This window comes from Psammomys obesus, unplaced genomic scaffold (assembly GCF_907164565.1).
Source record: "Psammomys obesus unplaced genomic scaffold, mPsaObe1.curated_primary_1811, whole genome shotgun sequence".
In the NCBI taxonomy this organism is placed as follows: domain Eukaryota; kingdom Metazoa; phylum Chordata; class Mammalia; order Rodentia; family Muridae; genus Psammomys; species Psammomys obesus.
Genome location: NW_026590628.1, coordinates 85329 through 107427, shown reverse-complemented (window position 1 = coordinate 107427; position 22099 = coordinate 85329). Strand labels below are relative to the sequence as shown.

Here is a 22099-nt window from a genome sequence, read left to right as displayed (position 1 = left end):
TCCTGTGCTTCAGCTGTTTTGGGATATTCAGGACCTGCTATGGTAGAATAGGTAGGCTCTAGTGAAAGCATATTGCCCTGAGAGAGTCTGAGGGCTGTTTGTCACCTGTTTACCTGGCCTGCTCAGCTGGTATATTCACAGAGATTGCCTGCTGGTGTTGGAGGCTGGGATACCGGGATGAGTTGGGGGAAGGAAGGTTAGAGGAGAAAGTATTTGTTATCCCTTGGTGATAGTGTTAGAGATGAAAGAGATATCACACTAGTTTTTCTGCTACAAAGCTGAAAATTGCCTGGGGGGAATTTGATCTCAGGAGCTATAGAAGACTTGTGAGTCCACCTTCAGCCTTCTTCTTGCTCTAGGGAAGCAGCTATTGGATGAGCAGTGATTCCTGGTAGAGATGGGGTCTGGAAAAATGATACATAATTGGGGGAGGAAGGTTAGACAGGGAATATCTGTGAGATGCACAGAAGACGGGAGTGGAGGGACAAGGAAGGCTGCCATGTGTGCTCTGCTACAGAGCTGAGGATGAGACTTTGGCATTAGCTGGGTTATTAGAGAGAGGAGAAGGCTATAAGCATCTTTCCTGATTTTCTTCAAGCCAATTTTTAAATGCTTTGATTAACTTAATGATTTGATATATTAGAACACTGGGATACTTCAGCTTGTAATATATATAGTGGCAAATGTTAACTCTTTGGATTTATTTTATCAATATTCTAGTAGTGAAAAGGAGAGGACAGATGTCTCTCTTTATAATATCTGCTCTCCTGACAGGACAGTTACATCATGACATCTCTTTTCCTGTTGGTCTCTTGATTTTGATCTCTGGGAGAATCCATGACAAATAGGAAGTGCTGGGAACTTCTGTGACACAATGCCCCTGAAAGCCCTATATAAGCATAGATGGTCTATAGTTGTTCCTTTTTTATTTATAGCTTTAGCTTCCAGATAATGAGGTCATCTCCATTATCTTTCTCAATAAGCAAGAGACCCAAAGCCACATGATGGGCACAGTGGAGTTGTAGGTGGGTAGGAATTCTCTTTTAAGGTTTATAGGCTCCTTGGGCAACTCTTCCATTGCCTAGCACCAATTCTGTAAAAACAATGCAAAGTTATCTTTAAAAGCCATGATTAACTTAATGATTTGATGTATAAGAACATTATGGCACAGCACTTTTTAATATTTGTATATATATATGTATATAAGTACACTTTAGGTACACAGAGAAATCAGTATAAACAATAACTAATGCATTTGTCAGTGTGCTACTTGTCATTTAGCAGTATCTGCATCCCTGCTGATCGGGGAAAGGGCACAGAGTACAGCCTGGACAAGCTTTAGAAATATTTTAACATCTAATTTTGAAGAAGCACGTATCATGTTAGTGGTTAGTGAATCATTTCAACTTAGAGCTCAAGGGTGACACTGAGGTGGATCATCATTTGAGGATTAGAAATTTGTTAGAAGTGTTATCAACACCAGGGACAGCAGCAGCATGCAGAGACTCTGAAGAGAGATCTGGTCATTGGGTACAATGCCGACCCTTCTTAGATTTTTTTTTTCACATGGAGAGGTTAGGGAAGGAGATTGAAAAGTTTTCTTTTATGGTCTGTGGCTAGATTTTGTTAACAGTAAGCATGGTTAGCCATTACTAATAGTCCATAAGGTGAGGATACAAGAATCTAGAAAAAAGAAATTACTTCTAGAAATTCATTCATGGGAATTGTCACAGTTTCACCATAATGGAAGAGTTTTACCAAACGGCATAGCCATGGCCAATACTTAGAACACTTGTAAGAAGATAAAAGTAAACTTACTCAATAAAAATTAAGGACACAGGTCATGAAGATAAGAGCACTCTGTGCAGCTCTGGTTTCTGAACTGGGATTGTTTGCTAATCTGTAACTGTGAAGGAAGAGGACACATCTGTGATTTAGCATTGGCCCACTGCTAAAACCCATAAAACTCTGAAAGATTATATCACAAAAAGTGGAGGAAAAGGAGGATAAGAGAGGATATATATATATATGTATACATATATATATGTATATATATGTGTGTGTGTGTATATATATACATACATACATATGTATAGAGGGAGAAGAGAAGAGAAGAAAGAGAAGAGGAGAGGAGAGGAGAGGAGAGGAGAGGAGAGAAGAGAAGAGAAGAGAAGAGAAGAGAAGAGAAGAGAAGAGAAGAGAAGAGAAGAGAAGAGAATAATCCCTTCATTTCATTGTTAGGATCATGCTGAGGAAAAGGAGTCAGGTCCTCACTGTGTGTGTATCCTCATCCCTAATGAAAAAAACCCTTTTCTCCTTCTGTCTGTTAATTTTCCTTCTATGTCTGAGATCTCCCCACTGCTTCTTAAGTTTTTAATTTGCAGAGAAAATGAATCCAGGAAAGACTTCTAGACAGTATCTGTATCATACAGCAACACTCCCAAATACGTTTCAGCTCCAGATCTGTTTATGCTTCTGACTGTGGAGAGATTTGAAGCTCATCAGAAATTAAAGATCCCAAAGGAAATTAAATAGGCAAGAGCTTGTCACTTAGTCTGTGGTTTAACCTTTAATAACAGGTGTTCCTCCAACTGATGGTGACATCCTGGACCACAGTGAGTAACAGGGAGAGCAGATATCCATGTTAAGAGAACTGTTATATGTAATTCATGCTTTTACAAACATTACTTAGGAATTTCTCAAAGGAAAAAAAAACTGTAGGAACTCTGAGTATCAGAAACAACAGAGGCAGAGAGCACAATTCTGCTTCTCTAAGACAGGGAGGTAGGAAGTAGGTGAGCTGTTGGTCACAGGAGCAAGGTTGTTCTCAGGTAGAGTAATTTCATGGAGATAGTGAAACCATGGTGATTTTGGTGTATATTTCAGTATACAGTGAGAATTCACTGAGATTTCAGGGACTTTCACTTTACCCACCAAAGACAACTAAGGAGATGTGATAATTTAGCTCATCTGAGGTTTCAAAATTATATCAAAATTGCATCGATTCAAGGTTAATTACATGCCACTTTTATTTTTAGTAACACATGAAAAATACAGAAAATTAAATGACTTTTCATAGAAATGTCTTGTGAGGCACTGACATCTCATTCTTACCCACACTGACCAATCTACAAGAAAGGCAGTGAATACACCCTATAAATACTCATAAGATCTTTGTAGAAACAGCCCTCTTCCTAAGCCATGCCTTTATGCCAGAACACTCTGGAAATGGTAGCTGTTTTAGTTAGGGTTCTTTAGAGGAACAGAACCAAGGGGTTGAAAAGTATAATATATAATACAAAATAAATGATCTGATATAAGAAACATGTACATATGATTCCAGAATTTATTAAGTTAGCATTAAAACAATAAAAACAGCTAAATCACACTGGAGCAGCTGAGAACTCAGTGTTTTACTTGGTCCTTGAACCTGTGAGCCTCACCAGTTGGAGTAGTCTCACCACAGTTGTCTCTAACTGGGGCCATGACTTAGTGCACAGGGCAGGCACCTCAGCAGCCTCAATCTGGCTCCAGAAGCCTGGAAGTTTCTGAGAGCCTCTGGTTCTGTTAACAGCAAAGGAATCAGCCCTAGCAGCAGCAGCCACAGAGCAAATCAACTAGAAGGCAAAGCAAGCTCAAGGCAGGATGATCTTCCCTCTGACACACCCTTTTGACCTGGACACTTACCATTAGGGGGCACCCACAACTGGGGTGGGTCTTCCCACATCAACCACAACAGAAGAACTTGTAGAGTAATTTTAATCCCGCATTGTGGTTACCCCTCAGTATATATCTTTAATTCTCTGGCTGGAATAAATTTAGTTTGTAGAAGTAAGTGGCCATGTTTGAGGAATATCGAATGGCAGAGAAACACTTAAAGAAATGCTTAACCTCATTAGCCATTAGGGAAATGCAAATCAAAACGACCCTGAGATTTCATCTTACACCCATCAGGATGGCCAAGATGAAAAACTCAAGTGACAACACATGCTGGAGAGGATGTGGAGAAAGGGAAACACTCCTCCACTGCTGGTAGGAATGTAAACTTGTACAACCACTCTGGAAATCAATCTGGTGCTTTCTCAGACAACTAGGAATAGTGCTTCCTCAAGATCCAGCCATACCACTGCTAGGTATATACCCAAAAGAGGTTCAAGCACACAATAAGGACATTTGATCAACCATGTTTGTAGCAGCTTTATTTGTAATAGCCAGAAGCTGGAAACAGCCCAGAGGCCCCTCAACTGAAGAATGGATGCAGAAATTGTGGTACATCTACACAATGGAGTATTACTCAGCAATGAAAAATAAGGAAATCATAAAATTTGCAGGTAAATGGTGGGAACTGGAAAAGATCATCCCGAATGAGCTGTCCCAGAAGCAGAAAGACACACATGGTATATACTCACTCATATAGACATATAACATAGGATAAACCTACTAAAATCTGCATATCTAAAGAAACTGATCAAGAGAGAGGACCCTGAATAGAACTCTCAATCCCCATCCCAAAAAGCAGAGAGGATGGACATCAGAAGAAGAAGAAAACAGGAAACAACCTAGGAACCTGCCGCAGAGGGCCTCTGAAAGGCTCTGCCCTGCAGACTATCAAAGCAGATGATGAGACTTATTGCCAACTGTTGGGCAGAGTGCAGGGAATCTTATGTAAGAGGTGGTAAATAGTAAGATCTGGAGAGGACAGGAACCCCACAAGGAAAGCAACAGAACCAGAAAATTTGAACACAGGGGTCTTCCAAGAGAGTCATACTCCAACCAAGTACCAGGCATGGAGATAACCTTCGAACCTCTGCACAGATGTAGCCCATGGCAGTTTAGTGTCCAAGTGGGTTCCATAGTAATGGGAAGAGGGACTGCCTCTGACATAATGTGATTGGTATGCTCTTTGATCACCTCCCCTGAGGGAGAAGCAACCTTACCAGGCCACAGAAGATGACAATGCAGCCACTCCTGATATGATCCGATAGACTAAAATCAGAAGTAAGGAGAGGAGGACCTCCCCTATCAGTGGACTTGGGGAGAGGCATGTGTGAAGAAGGGGGAGGAAGGGTGGAACTGGGAAGGGAGGAGAGAGGGGCTTATGGGGGGGATACAAAATGAATAAAGTGTGATTAATAAAATAATGATAATAAAAAAGAAAGTGACCTCTAATTGAGGGGTAGACAAAGTGAGAAATCAGAGGAAGATTTGACAGAATGAGTTAGAGATAGGATACACTGAACTCTCATGAGAACAGACAGGAAAGAGAGGCCACTAAAGAGAAGCCCACAGAGAGTGCAATGGAGATCAGTTCAGTTCCTGGTAGTTTGTGCAGTTTGTTCAGTTCCTGTAGCCAGTGCATTTCAGTTCATGGAGTTCAGAAGCTGTTCTTCCAAGCAGAGCAAATTACTCAGAAACCCGAAAGAAGCCAATTATAATCAGTCAATTTGGAGAGGAGCTTGAACCAGAACAGTTGAGATGAAACAGCCATCTAGAGTTCAGAAAAAACTAGAAAAGGTGAGTTCATTTTTCATCCAGCAGTAATTCTTAGAAGCTGAAACATTCTAGGTTAGCAGTGGAGGATAGAAGCTAAACACTTCATGGTCTGTGCTTGCAGAAGATTAGATTGTAGGGAGGCTACAAGCTTCCAGGCCTAGGCCTAGAAATACTTAGAACAGAGATAGAAACACTCTGGGCTCAGCCCAAGCCATGTGTTCCTAAAGCATGGGTAAGACTCTTATCTCATTGCTTCCTCTGAGGAAATAAAAGCAACAATTCACAAACTCTTCAGGGTGAGCCTCCCTACTCAGGAGATTGACATAGACTCTAACCATAATAATGGTATTTCATCTATATTACCAAAACTTTAAGAACCTAGTATATCTTAGCAAAAACATAATATTTCAGAGACCCCCAGCCTGGTTCAGCTCTTGCTTTTTCTAGACATTCTTTGGTCTTGGACCAGAAAGAATACAGGCAGCCTCGGCTCTCCTCCAGCCACAGTACTCAACTGCAGAGAAAGAATTCAGCCCCACTCCCTGCAAAAACTGTTGGGATATTTCTGCTTATCTTGGAAAGGAACCGCAGTGAGCTGAAGGACAGCTTTGGTCCTGCATTTATCAGGAGTGACGTTCACACAGCTCAGAGCAGACAGGAGCCTCCCTGGGATGACTGCAGTACAATATCTTGCTGACCTACACTTGGGATAATTCTTGACTCTTGAGGTCTTCCTGGGCCAGAGACTGTGGATGTCAAAAGGCTCCCTTTGCCCTGCCACTTGGCATAGCCATGCGACCCTGCTTCCTCCAAAGAGATCCCTTATTGAGCCCTCAGAACCTTAATTTTCTTTTCTTCAGCTCAGCGGCATGAACTAAACAGCATCATGGAAGATAGAGTCAGTTGTTCAGGAGGTAAGGAGGCCTAGCAAATATTGCAATGTTTAGTGTTAGTCATAGTGAGTGACCCAGAGTGAGCAGTTGAAGCTCCAGCGTTAAGATACTGTCATAGGCCTCATGGCGGGGGAAGATGGCGGCGCTGGGAGAACACCGTGACTGAGAAGCGGGACAACACACTCCATGCAGTGACCAGGAGACTGAACTCTGGGCCCTAAAACAACAGCGATCGTGTTTCCCAAGTGAGGGGAGGCTCCCATGGCGTGGGAATGGGTTGGGTCCACTCTCGGCTGCCTAGCCAGAACCCGGAAGAGAACCTGGCTAACGCGGGCTTTGGGTCTCTGGGCTGGTGTCGCAAGCCTGCGTGTCCCGATCACTTTCCCAGGCTGATCAGTGGGCACAAGGGTGCCTGAGACTGGGAGTCCCAGTCGCAAAAAAACCCCACAGGGAAGGAAAGTTGCCAGACTGGTCACGGGTCACCCAGTCTTTCCCTGGAACGTCTCTCCAACCACGGGTACCTGCCACCATCACAACTGAGTTCCTGCCATGCATGGAGAGAAGCTGTGCGCCCAGCTCAAAATCCCTACTCCCTCTTCGGAGGAGGCAGAACGCATCCAGCAGAATCTGCCACAGACCACATTGTCTGTACCCCAACCCGAGATCGGGGCTGAGAAAACCCCATCCTTTCGGGCACTCCCCCAAAGGCCGCCATCACCCTGCCGCAGTGGAGCAGAAGGATAAAGAGGTGCACAGTGGCTTCACAGTGCTGGAACTCCAGTGCTGCCAGCTGCTCCTAGCAAACAAACTACAGCTTGGGATCTGGGACTGTGGTCATTCTACACGTCCTGAGATTCTCCTGGGTCCAGCGCAATAAGGTCTAGCAGCAAGTTCTATCATCGGCGGCCCCCCCGACTCCTGGCAGAGAAACGCCGCCTCAGGATTGGACTGAGAAGCCCCAACCCCTGCTAGCACTCCCCTGAGAGCACCTCCATAAGCTTGCCCTAGCAGAGGGGAAGGTCAGAGGGGAAGGACAGAGAGGCAGACTGCCAAGGACACAGCAACCTCTCTCCAGCTCACCCAGCGGCCCCTAGCAGAGAAACCCAAGCTCTGGATCTGAGGACACTCAACCCTACCTGGTACTCTCTCGGGATCAGCAAACATAGATTCTACCGCCAGGCTGCTTCTGGCAGAGAGATCTGGGCCCGGGATCTGGGATTGAGTACACTCAACCTAACTCTTTCCTGCACCACCCAGGGACCAGTCAACATAACCCCTCCTGGCAGAGGGAAAGGGCAAAGAGGCAGCACACAGGAAAGGTGGACACCGAGTCCTGCAGCCACAGTGTCACAGAACTGACTGTTAGCCTACCCGTGCACTTCCGAAGCAGGACCAAGACAGAGAGTAGTGAGCAAGGGGAACCCCTGTGCATTCCAACTGGTCCTGCAAGAGAGTGAGTGAGCCTTCTAGGGAGAGATTGCCCCAGACGCAGGGCTTCTCCACAGAAGCAACCAGATGAGATCCCTGCCATCCACACCCCTAGTGTGGGCATCATAGGGATTCTTGGGATAGCGACCCCAACATTGAAGCCTCTGCCTTGCGGGTCCACCAGGGTAATCCAGGCAAACAATCCCTGGATCTCAGTCAGAACTGCTTAATAGTGGCTTGCAGGCCACTGCAATAGTCAGAGAATCCTCGCATGCACACTGCACCCACCAAAAGCGCACGCAAATAGCGCCAGCGTCACATTCCTTACTTAGGCAAAACTGAAAACACAGTGCACACTCCCAAAGCAGTGAACCTCTCTCATCTTCCTGAAAAAACAGTCCAGAAAACAGAAAGAGAGGATCATAGCCCAAACTACAATATCGAGGAACAAACAGTGAGGATTATAAATAACCAGATGGATGGAGGCAGACATAAGAAAACTCCCAACAAAAATCAGGACATAATGACCTCACCAGCAACCCCACAAAACAATGGACACTTCAATTCACTAGATATACAAGAAAACAACCTCAAAACTATGTTTCTCCAGCTATTAGAGGCCCATAAAGATGAAATGAACAAAGCCCTCAGAGAAATAACCAAAGAAATCCAGACTAACCAAGAGGAAACAAATCATGCTGTCAGAGAAATGACCGTGAAAATTGAGGCAAACAGAGAAGAAATGCACAAAACTCTCAAAGAAATGTCCACACAAATGAAGGCAAATAAAGATGAAATAAACAAAGCTATCACAGAAATACAGGCAATTATACCCAAAGAAGTAGAGGCACAATTAGTGATACATAGAGAGGAAACGGACAAAAAAAAAAAATAGAAGCTATCATTGAAAAGCAGGACTCCACATTCAAACAGATGAAGGAAATGGTGCAAGACATGAAAACAGAATTAGAATCAATAAAGAAAACACAAATAGAGAAAAACCAGGAGCTGGAGAACATAGAGAAAAGATCAGGCACTACAAAGGTAAGCATCACCAACAGAATACAAGAGATGGAAGAGAGAATCTCAGGAGCCAAAGATACACTTGAGGAATTTGACATGTCTCTCAAAGAGAAAATAAAATCAGAAAAGTTCCAAACACAAAACATCCAAGAAATCAAGGACACCATGAAAAGACAAAACCTAAGAATAATAGGAGTAGAAGAAAAAGAAGACATCAGGCTCAAAGGTCCGGAAAATATTTTCAAGAAAATTATAGAAGAAAACTTTCCCAACTTAAAGAAGGAGATGGCCATAAACATACAAGAGGCCTACAGAACACCAAGTAGACTAGACCAGAAAAGAAATTCTTCACGTCACATCATAGTCAAAACACTGAACCTACAAAACAAAGAAAAAATTCTAAAAGCAGCAAGGGAAAAAGGCCAAGTAACATATGAAGGTAGACCTATCAGAATCACACCAGATTTCTCAACAGAAACTATGAAGTCCAGAAGGGCCTGGACAGAAATCATACAGTCCTTAAGGGACCACATATTCCAACCCAGACTACTATACCCAGCAAAACTTTCAATCAACATAGACGGAGAATTCAAAATATTCCAAGACAAAACCAAATTTAAACAATATCTACATAGTAACCCAGCTCTACAGAAGTTACTAGAAGGGAAACTCCAAACCAAAGAAAACAACTACATCTAAGAAAACAGAGGAAATAGATAACTACACAACAAAAAACCCCAAAAGAATACAAGCAATGAAACTCAGTGACACCACCAACCCCACATTTAAAGTATTATCAATTGTTGGTCACTAGTTTCTATCAACATCAACGGACTCAACTCCCCAATTAAAAGACACAGGCTACCAGGATGGTTGCGGAAACAGGATCCATCATTCTGTTGCATCCAAGAAACACACCTATGCAACAATGATAAACACTACCTCAGAGTAAAGGGCTGGAAAAATGTCTTTCAAGCAAATGGTTCCAGAAAACAAGCGGGAGTAGCCATCCTAATATCTAATAAAATAGGCTTTCAACCCAAGTTAATCAAAAAAGATAAGGAGGGTCACTATATTCTCATCAAAGGAAAAATTCACTAAGAGGACATCACAATTTTGAATATCTATGCCCCAAATACAAGAGCACCTACATTCATAAATGAAACAATATTAAAGCTTAAATCACACATTGATCCTAAAACCCTAATAGTGGGAGACTTCAACACTCCACTCTCACCAAGGGACAGATCAACTAGACAGAAAACACATAGGGAAATAAAAACACTTACAGAGACCCTAAATCAAATTGACCTAATAGACGTCTACAGATCTTTTCTTCCAAACTCAAAAGAGTATACCTTCTTTTCAGCACCTCATGGAACCTTCTCCAAAATAAACCATATAGTTGGTCATAAAGCAAGCCTCAACAGATACAAAAAGATTGAAATAATCCCTTGTATTCTATCTGACCACCATGGACTTAAGCTGGACCTCAACAACAACAGAAATAACAAACAGCCTATACGCACATGGAAACTGAACAACTTGTTACTCAACGACAGCTGGGTTAAGGAAGAAATAAAGAAAGAAATTAAAGACTTCATAGAATTCAATGAAAATGAAGGCACAGCATACCCAAATTTATGGGACATATTGAAAGCAGTGCTCAGGGGAAAATTTATAACACTAAGTGCCTGCAAGAAGAAATTCGTAACATCACATACAAACAACTTAATGGCCCAACTGAAAACCCTAGAAAAAAAAGAAGCAGATACACCCAAGAGGAGCAGAAGGCTGGAAATAATCAAACTCAGGGCTGAAATCAATCAATTAGAAACAAATAAAACTATTCAAAGAATCAATGAAACAAAAAGCTGGTTCTTTGAGAAAATCAACAAGATAGACAAACCCTTAGCCAAACTAACTAAAAAGCAGAGAGAATCTATCCAAATCAACAAAATCAGAGATGAAAAGGGTGACATAACTACAGACACTGGGGAAATTCAAACAATCATTAGGTCATACTACAAAAGCCTATATGCCACAAAATTTGAAAACCTAAATGAAATGGACAATTTTCTTGATAGATTCCATCTCCCAACATTAAGTCAAGATTAGGTAGAAAGACTGAACAGCCCTATATCCCCCAAGGAAGTTGAATTAGTCATTCACAGTCTCCCCTCCAAAAAAAGCCCTGGGCGCGATGGTTTCAGCGTGGAATTCTACCAGACCTTCAAAGAAGTGCTCACACCAATTCTCCTCAAACTATTCCACAAAATAGAAACAGAAGGTACATTACCAAACTCATTCTATGAAGCAACAGTCACCCTGATACCTAAACCACACAAAGACCCAACAAAAAAAGAGAACTTCAGACCTATCTCTCTTATGAACATTGACGCAAAAATACTTAATAAAATACTTGCAAACCGAATCCAAGAACACATCAAAGATATCATCCACCACGACCAAGTAGGCTTCATCCCAGGCATGCAAGGGTGGTTCAACATACGGAAATCCATCAATGTAATCCACCACATAAACAAACTGAAGGAGAAAAACCACATGATCATCTCCTTAGATGCTGAAAAAGCATTTGACAAAGTCCAACACCCATTCATGTTTAAAGTCTTGGAGAGATCAGGAATACAAGGCACATATCTAAACATAGTAAAGGCAATATACAGCAAGCCTATAGCCAACATCAAACTCAATGGAGATAAACTTAAATCAATCCCATTGAAATCAGGGAGAAGACAAGGCTGCCCACTCTCTCCCTACCTCTTCAACATAGTACTTGAAGTCCTAGCCAGAGCAATAAGACAACTAAAGGAGATCAAGGGGATACAAATCAGAAAGGAAGAGGTCAACGTGTCACTATTCGCAGATGATATGATAGTATATATGAGCGACCCCAAAAATTCAATCAGAGAACTCCTCCATCTGATAAACACCTTCAGCAAAGTGGCAGGACACAAAATCAACTCAAAAAAATCAGAAGCCCTCCTGTATACCAAAGACAAGAGGGCCGAGAAAGAAATTAGGGAAACAACACCGTTCACAATAGCCACTAATATCATAAAGTACCTTGGGGTGACACTAACCAAGCAAGTGAAAGACCTGTTTGAGAAAAACTTCAAGTCTCTGAAGAAAGAAATTGAAGAAGATCTCAGAAAATGGAAAGATCTCCTGTGCTCATGGATTGGTAGGATTAACATTGTGAAAATGGCCATTCTGCCAAAAGCAATCTACAGATTCAATGCAATTCCCATCAAAATACCAACTCAATTCTTTACAGACCTTGAAAAAAAGATTCTCAGCTTCATATGGAGAAACAAAAAACCCAGAATCTCCAAAACAATCCTGTACAACAACAGATCATCTGGAGGTATCTCCATCCCCAATCTCAAGTTGTACTTCAGAGCAATAGTAATAAAAACTGCATGGTATTGGCATAAAAACAGAAAGGAGGATCAATGGAACCACATAGAAGACCCAGAAATAAACCCACATACCTATGAATACTCGATTTTTGACAAAGAAGCCAAAACCATTCAATGGAAAAAAGACAACATCTTCAACAAATGGTGCTGGTCCAACTGGATGTCCACATGCAGAAAAATGAAAATAGGTCTATATTCATCACCCTGCACAAAACTAAAGTCCAAGTGGATCAAAGACCTCAATATAAAACCAGATACTCTAAATCTGTTAGAAGAAAAAGTGGGGAACAGCCTAGAACTCATTGGCACAGGAGACAACTTCCTGAACAGAACACCAACAGCACAGGCTCTAAGAGCAACAATCAATAAATGGGACCTCATGAAACTGAAAAGCTTCTGTAAAGCAAAGGACACTGTCATCAAAGCAAAAAGACTGACTACAGATTGGGAAAGAATCTTCACTAACCCTTTATCTGACAGAGGACTAATATCGAGTATATACAAAGAACTAAAGAAGTTAAAAAGCAATAAATCAAGTAATCGAATTAAAAAATGGGGTACAGAGATAAACAGAAAATTCTCTGTAAAGGAATATAGAATGGCAGAGAAACACTTAAAAGAAATGTTCAACATCCTTAGCCATGAAGGAGATGCAAATCAAAATGACCCTGAGATTTCACCTTACACCCATCAGAATAGCTAAAATCAATAACTCTAGTGACAACACATGCTGGAGAGGTTGTGGAGAAAGTGGAACCCTCCTCCACTGCTGGTGGGAATGTAAACTGGTATAGCCACTCTGGAAATCTATCTGGCGCTTTCTAAGACAATTAGGAATAGTGCTTCCTCAAGACCCAGCTATACCACTGCTAGGTATATACCCAAAGTTTGCTCAAGTACACAAAAGGGATATTTGCTCAACCATGTTTATAGCAGCTTTATTTCTAATAGCCAGAACCTGGAAACAACCCAGATGTCCATCAACGGAGGAATGGGTACAGAAATTGTGGTATTTTTACACAATGGAATACTACTCAGCAATCAAAAAGGAGGAAATCATGAAATTTGCAGGCAAATGGTGGGCTCTAGAAAAGATCATCCTGAGTGAAATATCTCAGAAGGAGAAAGACAAACACGGTATATACTCACTTATATAGACCTATAAGATATGATAAACATAATGAAATTTGTACACCTAAAAAAGATAATCAAGAGAGCAGACATGGGGTAAGATGATCAATACTCGTTTAGAAAGACAGATGGGATGTGCATTGAATGTATGACAGGAGTCTACTGAGCGCATTGGAAAGACTCTAACTAGCAGTGTTTTCAAAGCAAAGACTCATGACCAAACCTCTGGCAGGGAATCATAAGAAAGAAGGGGAGTTAGTCTGATGAGGAAAGGATAGGAGCTCCACAAGGACCAAATATATCTGGGCACAGGGTCTTCTCTGAGACTGACATTCAACCAAGGACCATGTATGGATATAACCTAGAACCTCTGCTCAGATGTAGCCTGTGGTAGCTCAGTAACCAATTGGTTTCCCATAGTGAGGGGAACAAGGACTATTTCTAACAGGAACTCAATGACTTGCTCTTTGGCCTCCCCACCCCCCAAGGGAGGAGCAGTCCTGTTAGGCCACAGAGGAGAGCTTTGCAGCCAGTCCTGAATATACCTGATAAAACAGGATCAGATGAATGGGAAGGAGGTCCCCCCTATCAGTGGACTTGGAAAGGGGCACGGTGGAGATGAGGGAGGGAGGGAGGGACTGGGAGGGAATGAGGGATGGGGACACGGCTGGGATACAGAGTTAATAAAATGTAACTGATAAGAAAAAAAATAAAATTCAAAAAAAAGAAAAAAAGAAAAAAACATGAAAAAAAAAAAAGAAATGCCTCATCTAGTAAATAAATGCAACTGACTTAAAAAAAAAAGATACTGTCATCATGTTTTAATACATCAGTGTGCCCTTGAGGTCCTGGCTAAGAGCATGGTCTCTTGATAACACTATTTGAGAAAACCTGGTTCCCAGTGTCCTATTGTGTTACTTTAAGGTCTAACCTCATTATAATTGTCATTGTCATAGTCCTATTTCATCGAAGCTAGTTTTCTTAGCAGTTTCTGAACCTAGCAATGTCAAACAATGTTCCTTGCTGTGATGACTTCACTTGTCTCTCTGTCATCTTCACTCTGCTCTGCAAGCAAAGCTCAAATATGGGTCACCTCCTCACCTCCACATCCTCTATCTTGTTTTCCTACTCTGTCTTTAGGGGAAAATAAAATACATGCTTCTGATAGAAGCTTAATTCCAGTATTTTCCCAGGAATAATGAGAAGCTTAAAGCCACATGATAGAGATGATAGCATGAGAAAATGCTCAGAATCCACTCTGTTCCTGCCCAGAAACCCTGAACCAGTCTTTAGAAAAGTGAGAAGTGCTAGACTTCTTAAGAAAAGCAACTCTAACCTTCTATCAGACAGGGTTAGTGAAGACATTTTCCCAATCTGTAGGCTGTCGGTTTGTTCTTAAAACTGTGTCCTTAGTTTTACAGAAGCTATTAATTTTCATGAGGTCCTATTTATTGATCTTAAAGCCTGTGCTGTCGGTGTCCTGTTCAGGAAGTTGTCTCTTGTTCCAATGAGTTCAAGGCTCTTCCCCACTTTTTCTTCTAACCGGTTTAGTGTGTCTGGTTTTATGCTGAGGTCGTTGATCTGCTTGGACTTTAGTTTTTTGCAGGGTGATAAGTACGGATCTATTTGCCTTTTTCTACATGTAGATATACAGTTAGACCAGCACCATTTGTTGAAGATGCTATCTTTTTTCTATTGTGTGGTTTTGACATCTTTGTCAAAGATCAGGTGTCCATAAGTGGGTGGGTTTATTTCTGGGTCTTCTAGTTGATTCCACCATTCTGTTTCTATGCCAGTACCATGCAGTTTTTACTATTGTTGCTCTATAGTACAGCTTGAGATCAGGGGTGGAGATACCTCCAGAAGATATTTTATTGTAGAAGATTGTCTTAGCGATTCTGGTTTTCTTGTTATTCCATATGAAGTTGAGAATTTTTCTTTCCAGGTCTGTAAAGAATTGTGTTGGTAATTTGATGGGAATTGCATTGAATCTGTAGATTGCTTTTGGTAAGATGGCTATTTTTACTATGTTTATCCTGCCAAGCCATGAGCCTAGGAGATCTTTCCATAATATCCAGGATATATAAAGAACTCAAGAAGTTAAAAAGCAACAAATCAAGTAATCTAATTAAAAAATGGGGTACAGGGCTAAACAGAGAATTTTCAATAGAGGAATATCGAAAGGCTTAGAAACACTTAAAAAAGACTCAACATCCTTAGTATCATGGAAATGCAAATCAGAAAGACCCTGAGATTCCACCTTATATCCATCAGAATGGCTAAGGTCAGAAACTCAAGTAACAACACATGCTAGGTAGGATGTGGAGAAAGGGAAACCCATTCCACATTGCTGGTGGGAATGTAAACTTGTACAACCACTTTGGAAATCAATACGGTGCTTGCTCAGACAATTTGAAATTGCACTTCTTCAAGATCTAGCTATATCACTCCTAGGCATATATGCAAAATATGTTCAAGTATACAAGTACATTCACAGCAAATTTATTCATAGTAGTCAGAATCTTCAATCAACCCAAATATCCCTCAATTGAGGAATGGATATAATAATTGTAAATGGAACATTTACAGAATGGAATACTACTCAGCAATTAAAACAAAGAAATCATGAAAATTGTAGCCCAATGGTGGGGACTAGAAAAGATCTTCCTGAGTGAGGTATCTCAAAAGCAAAAAGACACACATGGTACATACTCACTTATGAGTGGATATTAGACATATAATATAAACTGATCATACTAAAATCTGTACAGCAAAGAAGCTAAACAAGAAGGAGGAGCCTGGGTAAGATGTTCAATTCTCATTCAGAAAGGCAAATGGGACAGACATCAGAAGAGGGTGAAAACAAGGAACAAGATAGGAGCCTATCACAGAGGGCCTCTGAAAGATTCTACCCAGCAGGTGTTAAAGCAGATGTTGAGACTCATAGCTAATTTTTGGGTAGAATGCAGGGAAACATGAAAGAAGGGGGAGATAGAAAGACCTGGAGGGGCCTGGAGCTCCACAAGGAGACCATCAGAACCCAAAATTGCGGCACAGGGGTCTTTTCTGAGATGATACTCTAACCAAGGACCGTGCATGGTAATAACCTAGAATCCCCTGCACAGATGTAGCCCATGGCAGCTCAGTCTCCAAGTGAGTTCCCTAGTAATAGAAAGAGGGGCTGTCTGTGACATGAATTCAGTGACTGGCTCTTTGATCACATCCCCCTGAGGTTGGGGGTCAGCTTTACCAGGCCACAGAAGAAGGCAATGCAGACAGTCCTGATGAAACCTGATAGGCTGGGGTCAAATGGAAGGAGAGAACCTCCTCTATTAGTGGAATGGGGAAGGGCCATAGTAGAAAAAGAGAGAGGAAGGGTGAGATTGGCAGGGGTTGTGGGAGGGGGCTATGGCTGAGATACAAAGTGAATAAATTGTAATAAATAAAACTTTTTAAAATGGAAATCTCTTGTTTGTTGGTGCTATTTTTATGCTCTACTTTATTTGGCACTCCTAAATACCTCTACCTCTCTTCCAACTCCCAACCCTAGGTAGGATAGAAAGAAGCTTAAAATGAAAAGGGGCCATAGACCTCTTTATTTCTTCTGGCTGGGTAGGACCACTGGGTTCTTTCTGGGCAATACCAATATCAGCACTCAGGATACCCAGCAGTCCAGGTAACTAGCAAACCACCAAACCTGCAAACCAGCAAACACTGCAAGCAGTCTTCTGTCCATCTTCTTCAAGACATCGCACCTTTTCTCTCTCTGGAATCTCATATTTATACCCTTCAGAGTCCGCAGAATTCAGCTAACTCCAGGTGGCAAAGATTATGCCCCTGCATGAGGCAATTACCTGTGGTGGACAAACTAAAGGACAAACTAAAACCCCATACTTGGGATAAAAATAAAAACATGTTCACGCACCATAAACTGAGTTTTTAAGGAAACCAAAACTTTCTTTTCAATTATTGTAATATTTAATTTAATGTATGTAACTTAAAACATTTAGGCAAACAATGGCTTACTCGGTAAGGCCTGTAATCACAGATGCAGAGGCACCTCAAGGTCAGCCTGTGTTACATACTGACTGCCAGGTCAGCCCATGCTCCATAGTAAATATTATAGCTCTATCTCTAGTATTTATCATGAGACAAAGTATAAACCTTTAGCTCATAGAAAATAGATGTGCCATGTAATATCTATCCTTCTCAGTGAGCATGCAAGACAAAAAGAACAGGGATATCACCTATCTACCCTTTCCTTAGTTTTTAAAATTTATTTTGTTTGTTCATATGCATGTCTCAGCATGTGTGTGAGGTCAGACGACAATGTGTGAGAGTCAGCTTTCTTCCTCTGAGTGTTGGTATAATATTCTTGTGGAATGTATTCAATTTACCCTTGTTTATTCAAATGCTGATTTCTCTACGCAATTATTTGGTTTCAATCTGGGCATTGCATTGTGATGCTTATTCTAAGCATCACCTGTCTCAAGTTTGTGTAAACATGCCACCATTTGTTCTCTGTAATTGTCAATTAAACAACCAGCCAGTGTGGTGCAATGGAGATAATAGTGTGGGGCATCTTGGTCCAGAGGGGAGGGGAATGAAGTGAGTGGGAGGAGGAGGAAGAGAGAGCAGCAGGGCAGGACTTGGAACCAGGAGGAAAGATGAACCAGACCTAAGATATGACTAAAAGCAAGTACATTGTGTAATATCTGAATGGTAGGATGCTATGTGGACTGGAGATTTAGGATGGAGTAACTATTGCCCAGCATTGTGCTTTAGGTTAATTAAATAATTCCTAGTCTCTGGTGATTTGGGTATACAGCTGGTTTAGGAATAACCGCTGATTAACTAAAAGATAAATCAATAATAAATATTAATAACCCACAACATCAGAGACAGAGCAGGTTGTCTGGGTGTCAGCAAATGCTTTTACACTGAGTCATCTCTCCAGGCCTCGCCTATTCTTAATGTTGAACAACCTCTTCATCATTCAGATGAGACACATCTTTCTTCACTTCTTCTCCATGTTCTTACATCACTTCCTTTTAGGTCAAATGACACAGACTGATTTAGAAGGTGCTTGATTTGTCTGCTTCTTTATATCAGATACTAGAAAAAGGCTTTAGCAACTGAGCTGTAAGACTATCATGAGCAATGCTGTTACCTACAAACAAGTCAAGCTTACATGAGAAAGACATGGGGCTGAAGGGTTGGTGAAGAGACCTGCTCCTCTTAGAGAAGTCCCTGGTTCCTTACCGAGCACCCACATCATAGGACTCATGACAGGCTGTAGCTCTAGTTCCCTGTGACCCAGTGCACATTTCTGGCCTCTGTGGGCCCCTGCACAAATGTGGCATACACTAACACAGACATATGCACATAAATAAAACAAATCTTTGTATTATCAAAGCAGACTATTTAATAAGCTATAGCATAATACAGTACACATCACTTACCTAAAGCTTTGTATATGTTGTCCTGGCTTGCAAAAAATAAATACTCATATTGTCAAGTAGATCCATGATGCACCCAAAATGTTTACAAGGGGTCTAGTCAGATATAAATTAAGTACTTTTTTTAAGACATAAACTTACATGTAACCATACTAAAATTTGATGTTCATTGATTGTATAAATGTATTTTTGAATGTGTCCATTGAAATCTTAGAACCATGTCAATATCTTATTGTATAGATCCAATTTAAGAAATTAAGTGGCGAATCCTGTATTTAAATGAATGTAGAATCAGATTCTTTTGCAGTTCTCTGGTGAGAAAAAGCTGGATGGGGCTGTGGAGAGCACCTGGGCATTAGCAAAGCTGCACAGAAGCCTTGGGCTGCTTCAGTCACACTCAGTGATCTTCATATCCACTTTTTCAAAATTTTAGTTTCTTGAGACAGGGTTTCTCTGTGTAGCCTTGGCTCTCTTGGACCCACTTTGTAGACCAGGCTGTCCTTGAACTCATAGAGATCAGCCTGCCTCTGCCTACCTGGGTGCTGGGATCACAGTACCACTGCACCTGGCTACAAATCCATAGTTTTAAACCAACCTAAAACTAGAGCTAGGTAAAAAGTGAAACTTTTTGGTGTATTTGTTATCTGCTTCATCTCGTATCTACAGTCTTTGTTCCTGCACAGAACTATCATGAATATAATAGCAATGAAATGTCTAAGTGCATTTAAGTTCTCTGCCTGGTGCATTGGGCTCCTATTTCTTTCATAATCTTGTAAAATCTTATCTATGGATGGATACTTACAGCCACTTTGAAGTAGCCTAAAATAGCCCCATTTAGCACCATTTAAGTAGCACTAAAATAGCCCCATTTAGTATTAACATTTAGCAAGCACAATGTCAGTGTAAAAGAAAAGGAAATTTTTTGACTACTGTGATTACAGCAGTATGAGTTTTGATAAAATTTATGAACTTTATCTATGTGCTTCTAGTCAATGTAATAGCAAATCCAGTTTTATATCTCCTACTTAAAATTATTTTGTCAGTGCTGGAGAAATGGCTCAGCTACAAGAACGCTGACTAAATTTCCAGTCTGAACTCAGGTTCAAATCACAGCACCTTCATATTGGCTGAGAACCATCTGTCAAATCTAGTTAGTCACAAGGCATTTGAGGATCTCTTTCAGGCTCTACAGGTCACATGTTTCCATGTGATACACAGCCATAAATGCAGGCAAGCTATTCATACACAACAAATTAATGCAAATATTAAAATTTAATAAAAAAAAGAATGGGCAATGAAGAATAAGGTTTCCATATCATTGTAATTTGCTAGGCTTACTCTCAGTGCAGGACTGAGTCACCAATATTATTGCTTGAGAATAAACACATTCTTAAACTGCTGTGTGACATTTTGTATTACTGACAGTGTTGTAGAACTGGAAATTTTTTCTCACTCATTGAACATATAAATGAGAGAGACAGTTTCTCAATTTCTCCCATGCCAACACTCAGCCAGAAGCCCATCCCTGTGAATCAGCACAAGTGGACTAAAAGTTGCATAACCAAGGGTCAGAAGTCCTCGAGTATTTATCATCAAGGTGTTGTCCCCTGAAGAGAGACTTAAAAACAAAGAAAAGGCACAATCTGTCCAATAGAAGAAAAGAAAACAGAACATCAGAAGGAGGACACTTTGAGCAGCTCTCAGCTCAGGGGGAGTTCTGTAGAGAAGCTTGGAGTTCTGAAGGTAGAGGACATGCTGGTGGTGCTTGTGGAGAAGAAATACCATGTAGCCACTGGCCCCTCCCATGGCACCCTGAAATACTGCATCTCTCAGGACCATGACAGGAAGAAAAATCCATTTTATTTTCTGACTTGGTAGCATAAAATAACAAGAATTGTCATCAGACTTAATCTGTGATACATTCAGTCTTGAATTTGTGGTGGAATAGATTAAGTTCAGACCTATTAAAGAATTGAGTATCCAAAAGACTGAGAAGAATGGAAGGATGTGCCATGCAGACTTTGGCCTGAGCCTCCTCCACCATGATGCTCTGGGACTGATGATGATGGCCTGGACCACAGTGAGGAGACTGCTGGTGCAGATGGAGAGACCACGGGCCACCCTCTCCAGGTAAACAATGATCTTACAGCCCATGTCATCTAGGAAGTTTCTCAACCCAAAAGCAGCCATTGTCTTTGGCAATCCCTTTGCAAGAAGAGTTATGATGTTTGTAAAAGCCAAGTGCATGAGAACAAGTTGTATGGTTTTCTTCTCAGAGCCTCCCCACCAACTGAACATGTAATTCACAGAAACAGACATGTTCCCCAGAATGCCAAGCACAGTCGTGAAGAGAAAAATTATTGTCTTAATAAACTTCAAAACCATTTCTTCGTTCCTTGTTTACAGGATGCAAATACATTTTAAAGAAAGCATCAATAATGCTAGACATGGATCTGAACAGCACATTTTTCATAACAGCATTTTCTGGTGTTAAAGAGGCAGTGGTGGACACATGCTATGTTGCAGACTAGATTCCCGAAACTCGCTCTCTTTCCTGTGGACTCTGGGTTACTGTGTGTGCTCTCACAGGTGTTTGGTAACTGGTATGCGAATGTAAAGTTTTAAAGAAGATTTTTTTTTTACTCTACACTAGCAAAACTGACTTTTTCAAGTTTGTGTGTGTGTGTGTGTATGTCTGCATTTATTCATTATACTTGTTATCTCTCAGCATAATTAAATTCTACTCCAGCCTTCCCCAACCCAAATTTCTCCAACTATTTAACATTCTATTTTGTCACATTTCTCCATGCATTTCTAAAGCCTGAGGCTCATGCTGAACCTGTCTGCCGTCTCCACATCACACACAGACAATGGGAAACCCTGTTGTTCAACACCCGTGACATCTCTCAGAACTAGAAACTTTACCTTCCACGTCTCTCCTCCTCTGTTCAATATTCTTTCCTTACTTGCATCTTGAATAAAAATTTCTAGATTTGCATTTGGCTTCAAAGTTTTCTATCTTTAATTTCTACTTTTTAATATTTCAAAAGCAAATGTTCAGTAGATTTGTTTCTTAAATGTAGTTTTCAATATCAAGTCAAACTGTGTAACCTTTCCAGACAGGGCCCAGCAATCAAAGGAGAATCATCCAAATATATCCTAAAAAATTCACATAACCATCAGATTTCAGCCAGCAAGTGTGTCTAGGGGAGTCTGGGGGTACTTCCTA

At 41.0% G+C, this 22099-nt stretch overlaps 1 protein-coding gene across 1 annotated transcript; it reads right to left on the bottom strand.

Annotated features, from left to right (window-relative positions):
• Positions 1-20355: 20355 nt before the first annotated feature.
• LOC129677385 (vomeronasal type-1 receptor 4-like) lies at positions 20356-21255 on the bottom strand. Its single transcript, XM_055608038.1, has one exon. It carries the CDS (start codon positions 21253-21255, stop codon positions 20356-20358), a length of 900 nt encoding a protein of 299 aa, XP_055464013.1.
• Between the last annotated feature and the right edge of the window lie 844 nt (positions 21256-22099).

Coding starts and splice junctions, on each gene's coding strand:
- LOC129677385 (XM_055608038.1), bottom strand. CDS start 21,255: ATGGTTTTGAAGTTTATTAAGACAATAATTTTTCTCTTCACGACTGTG.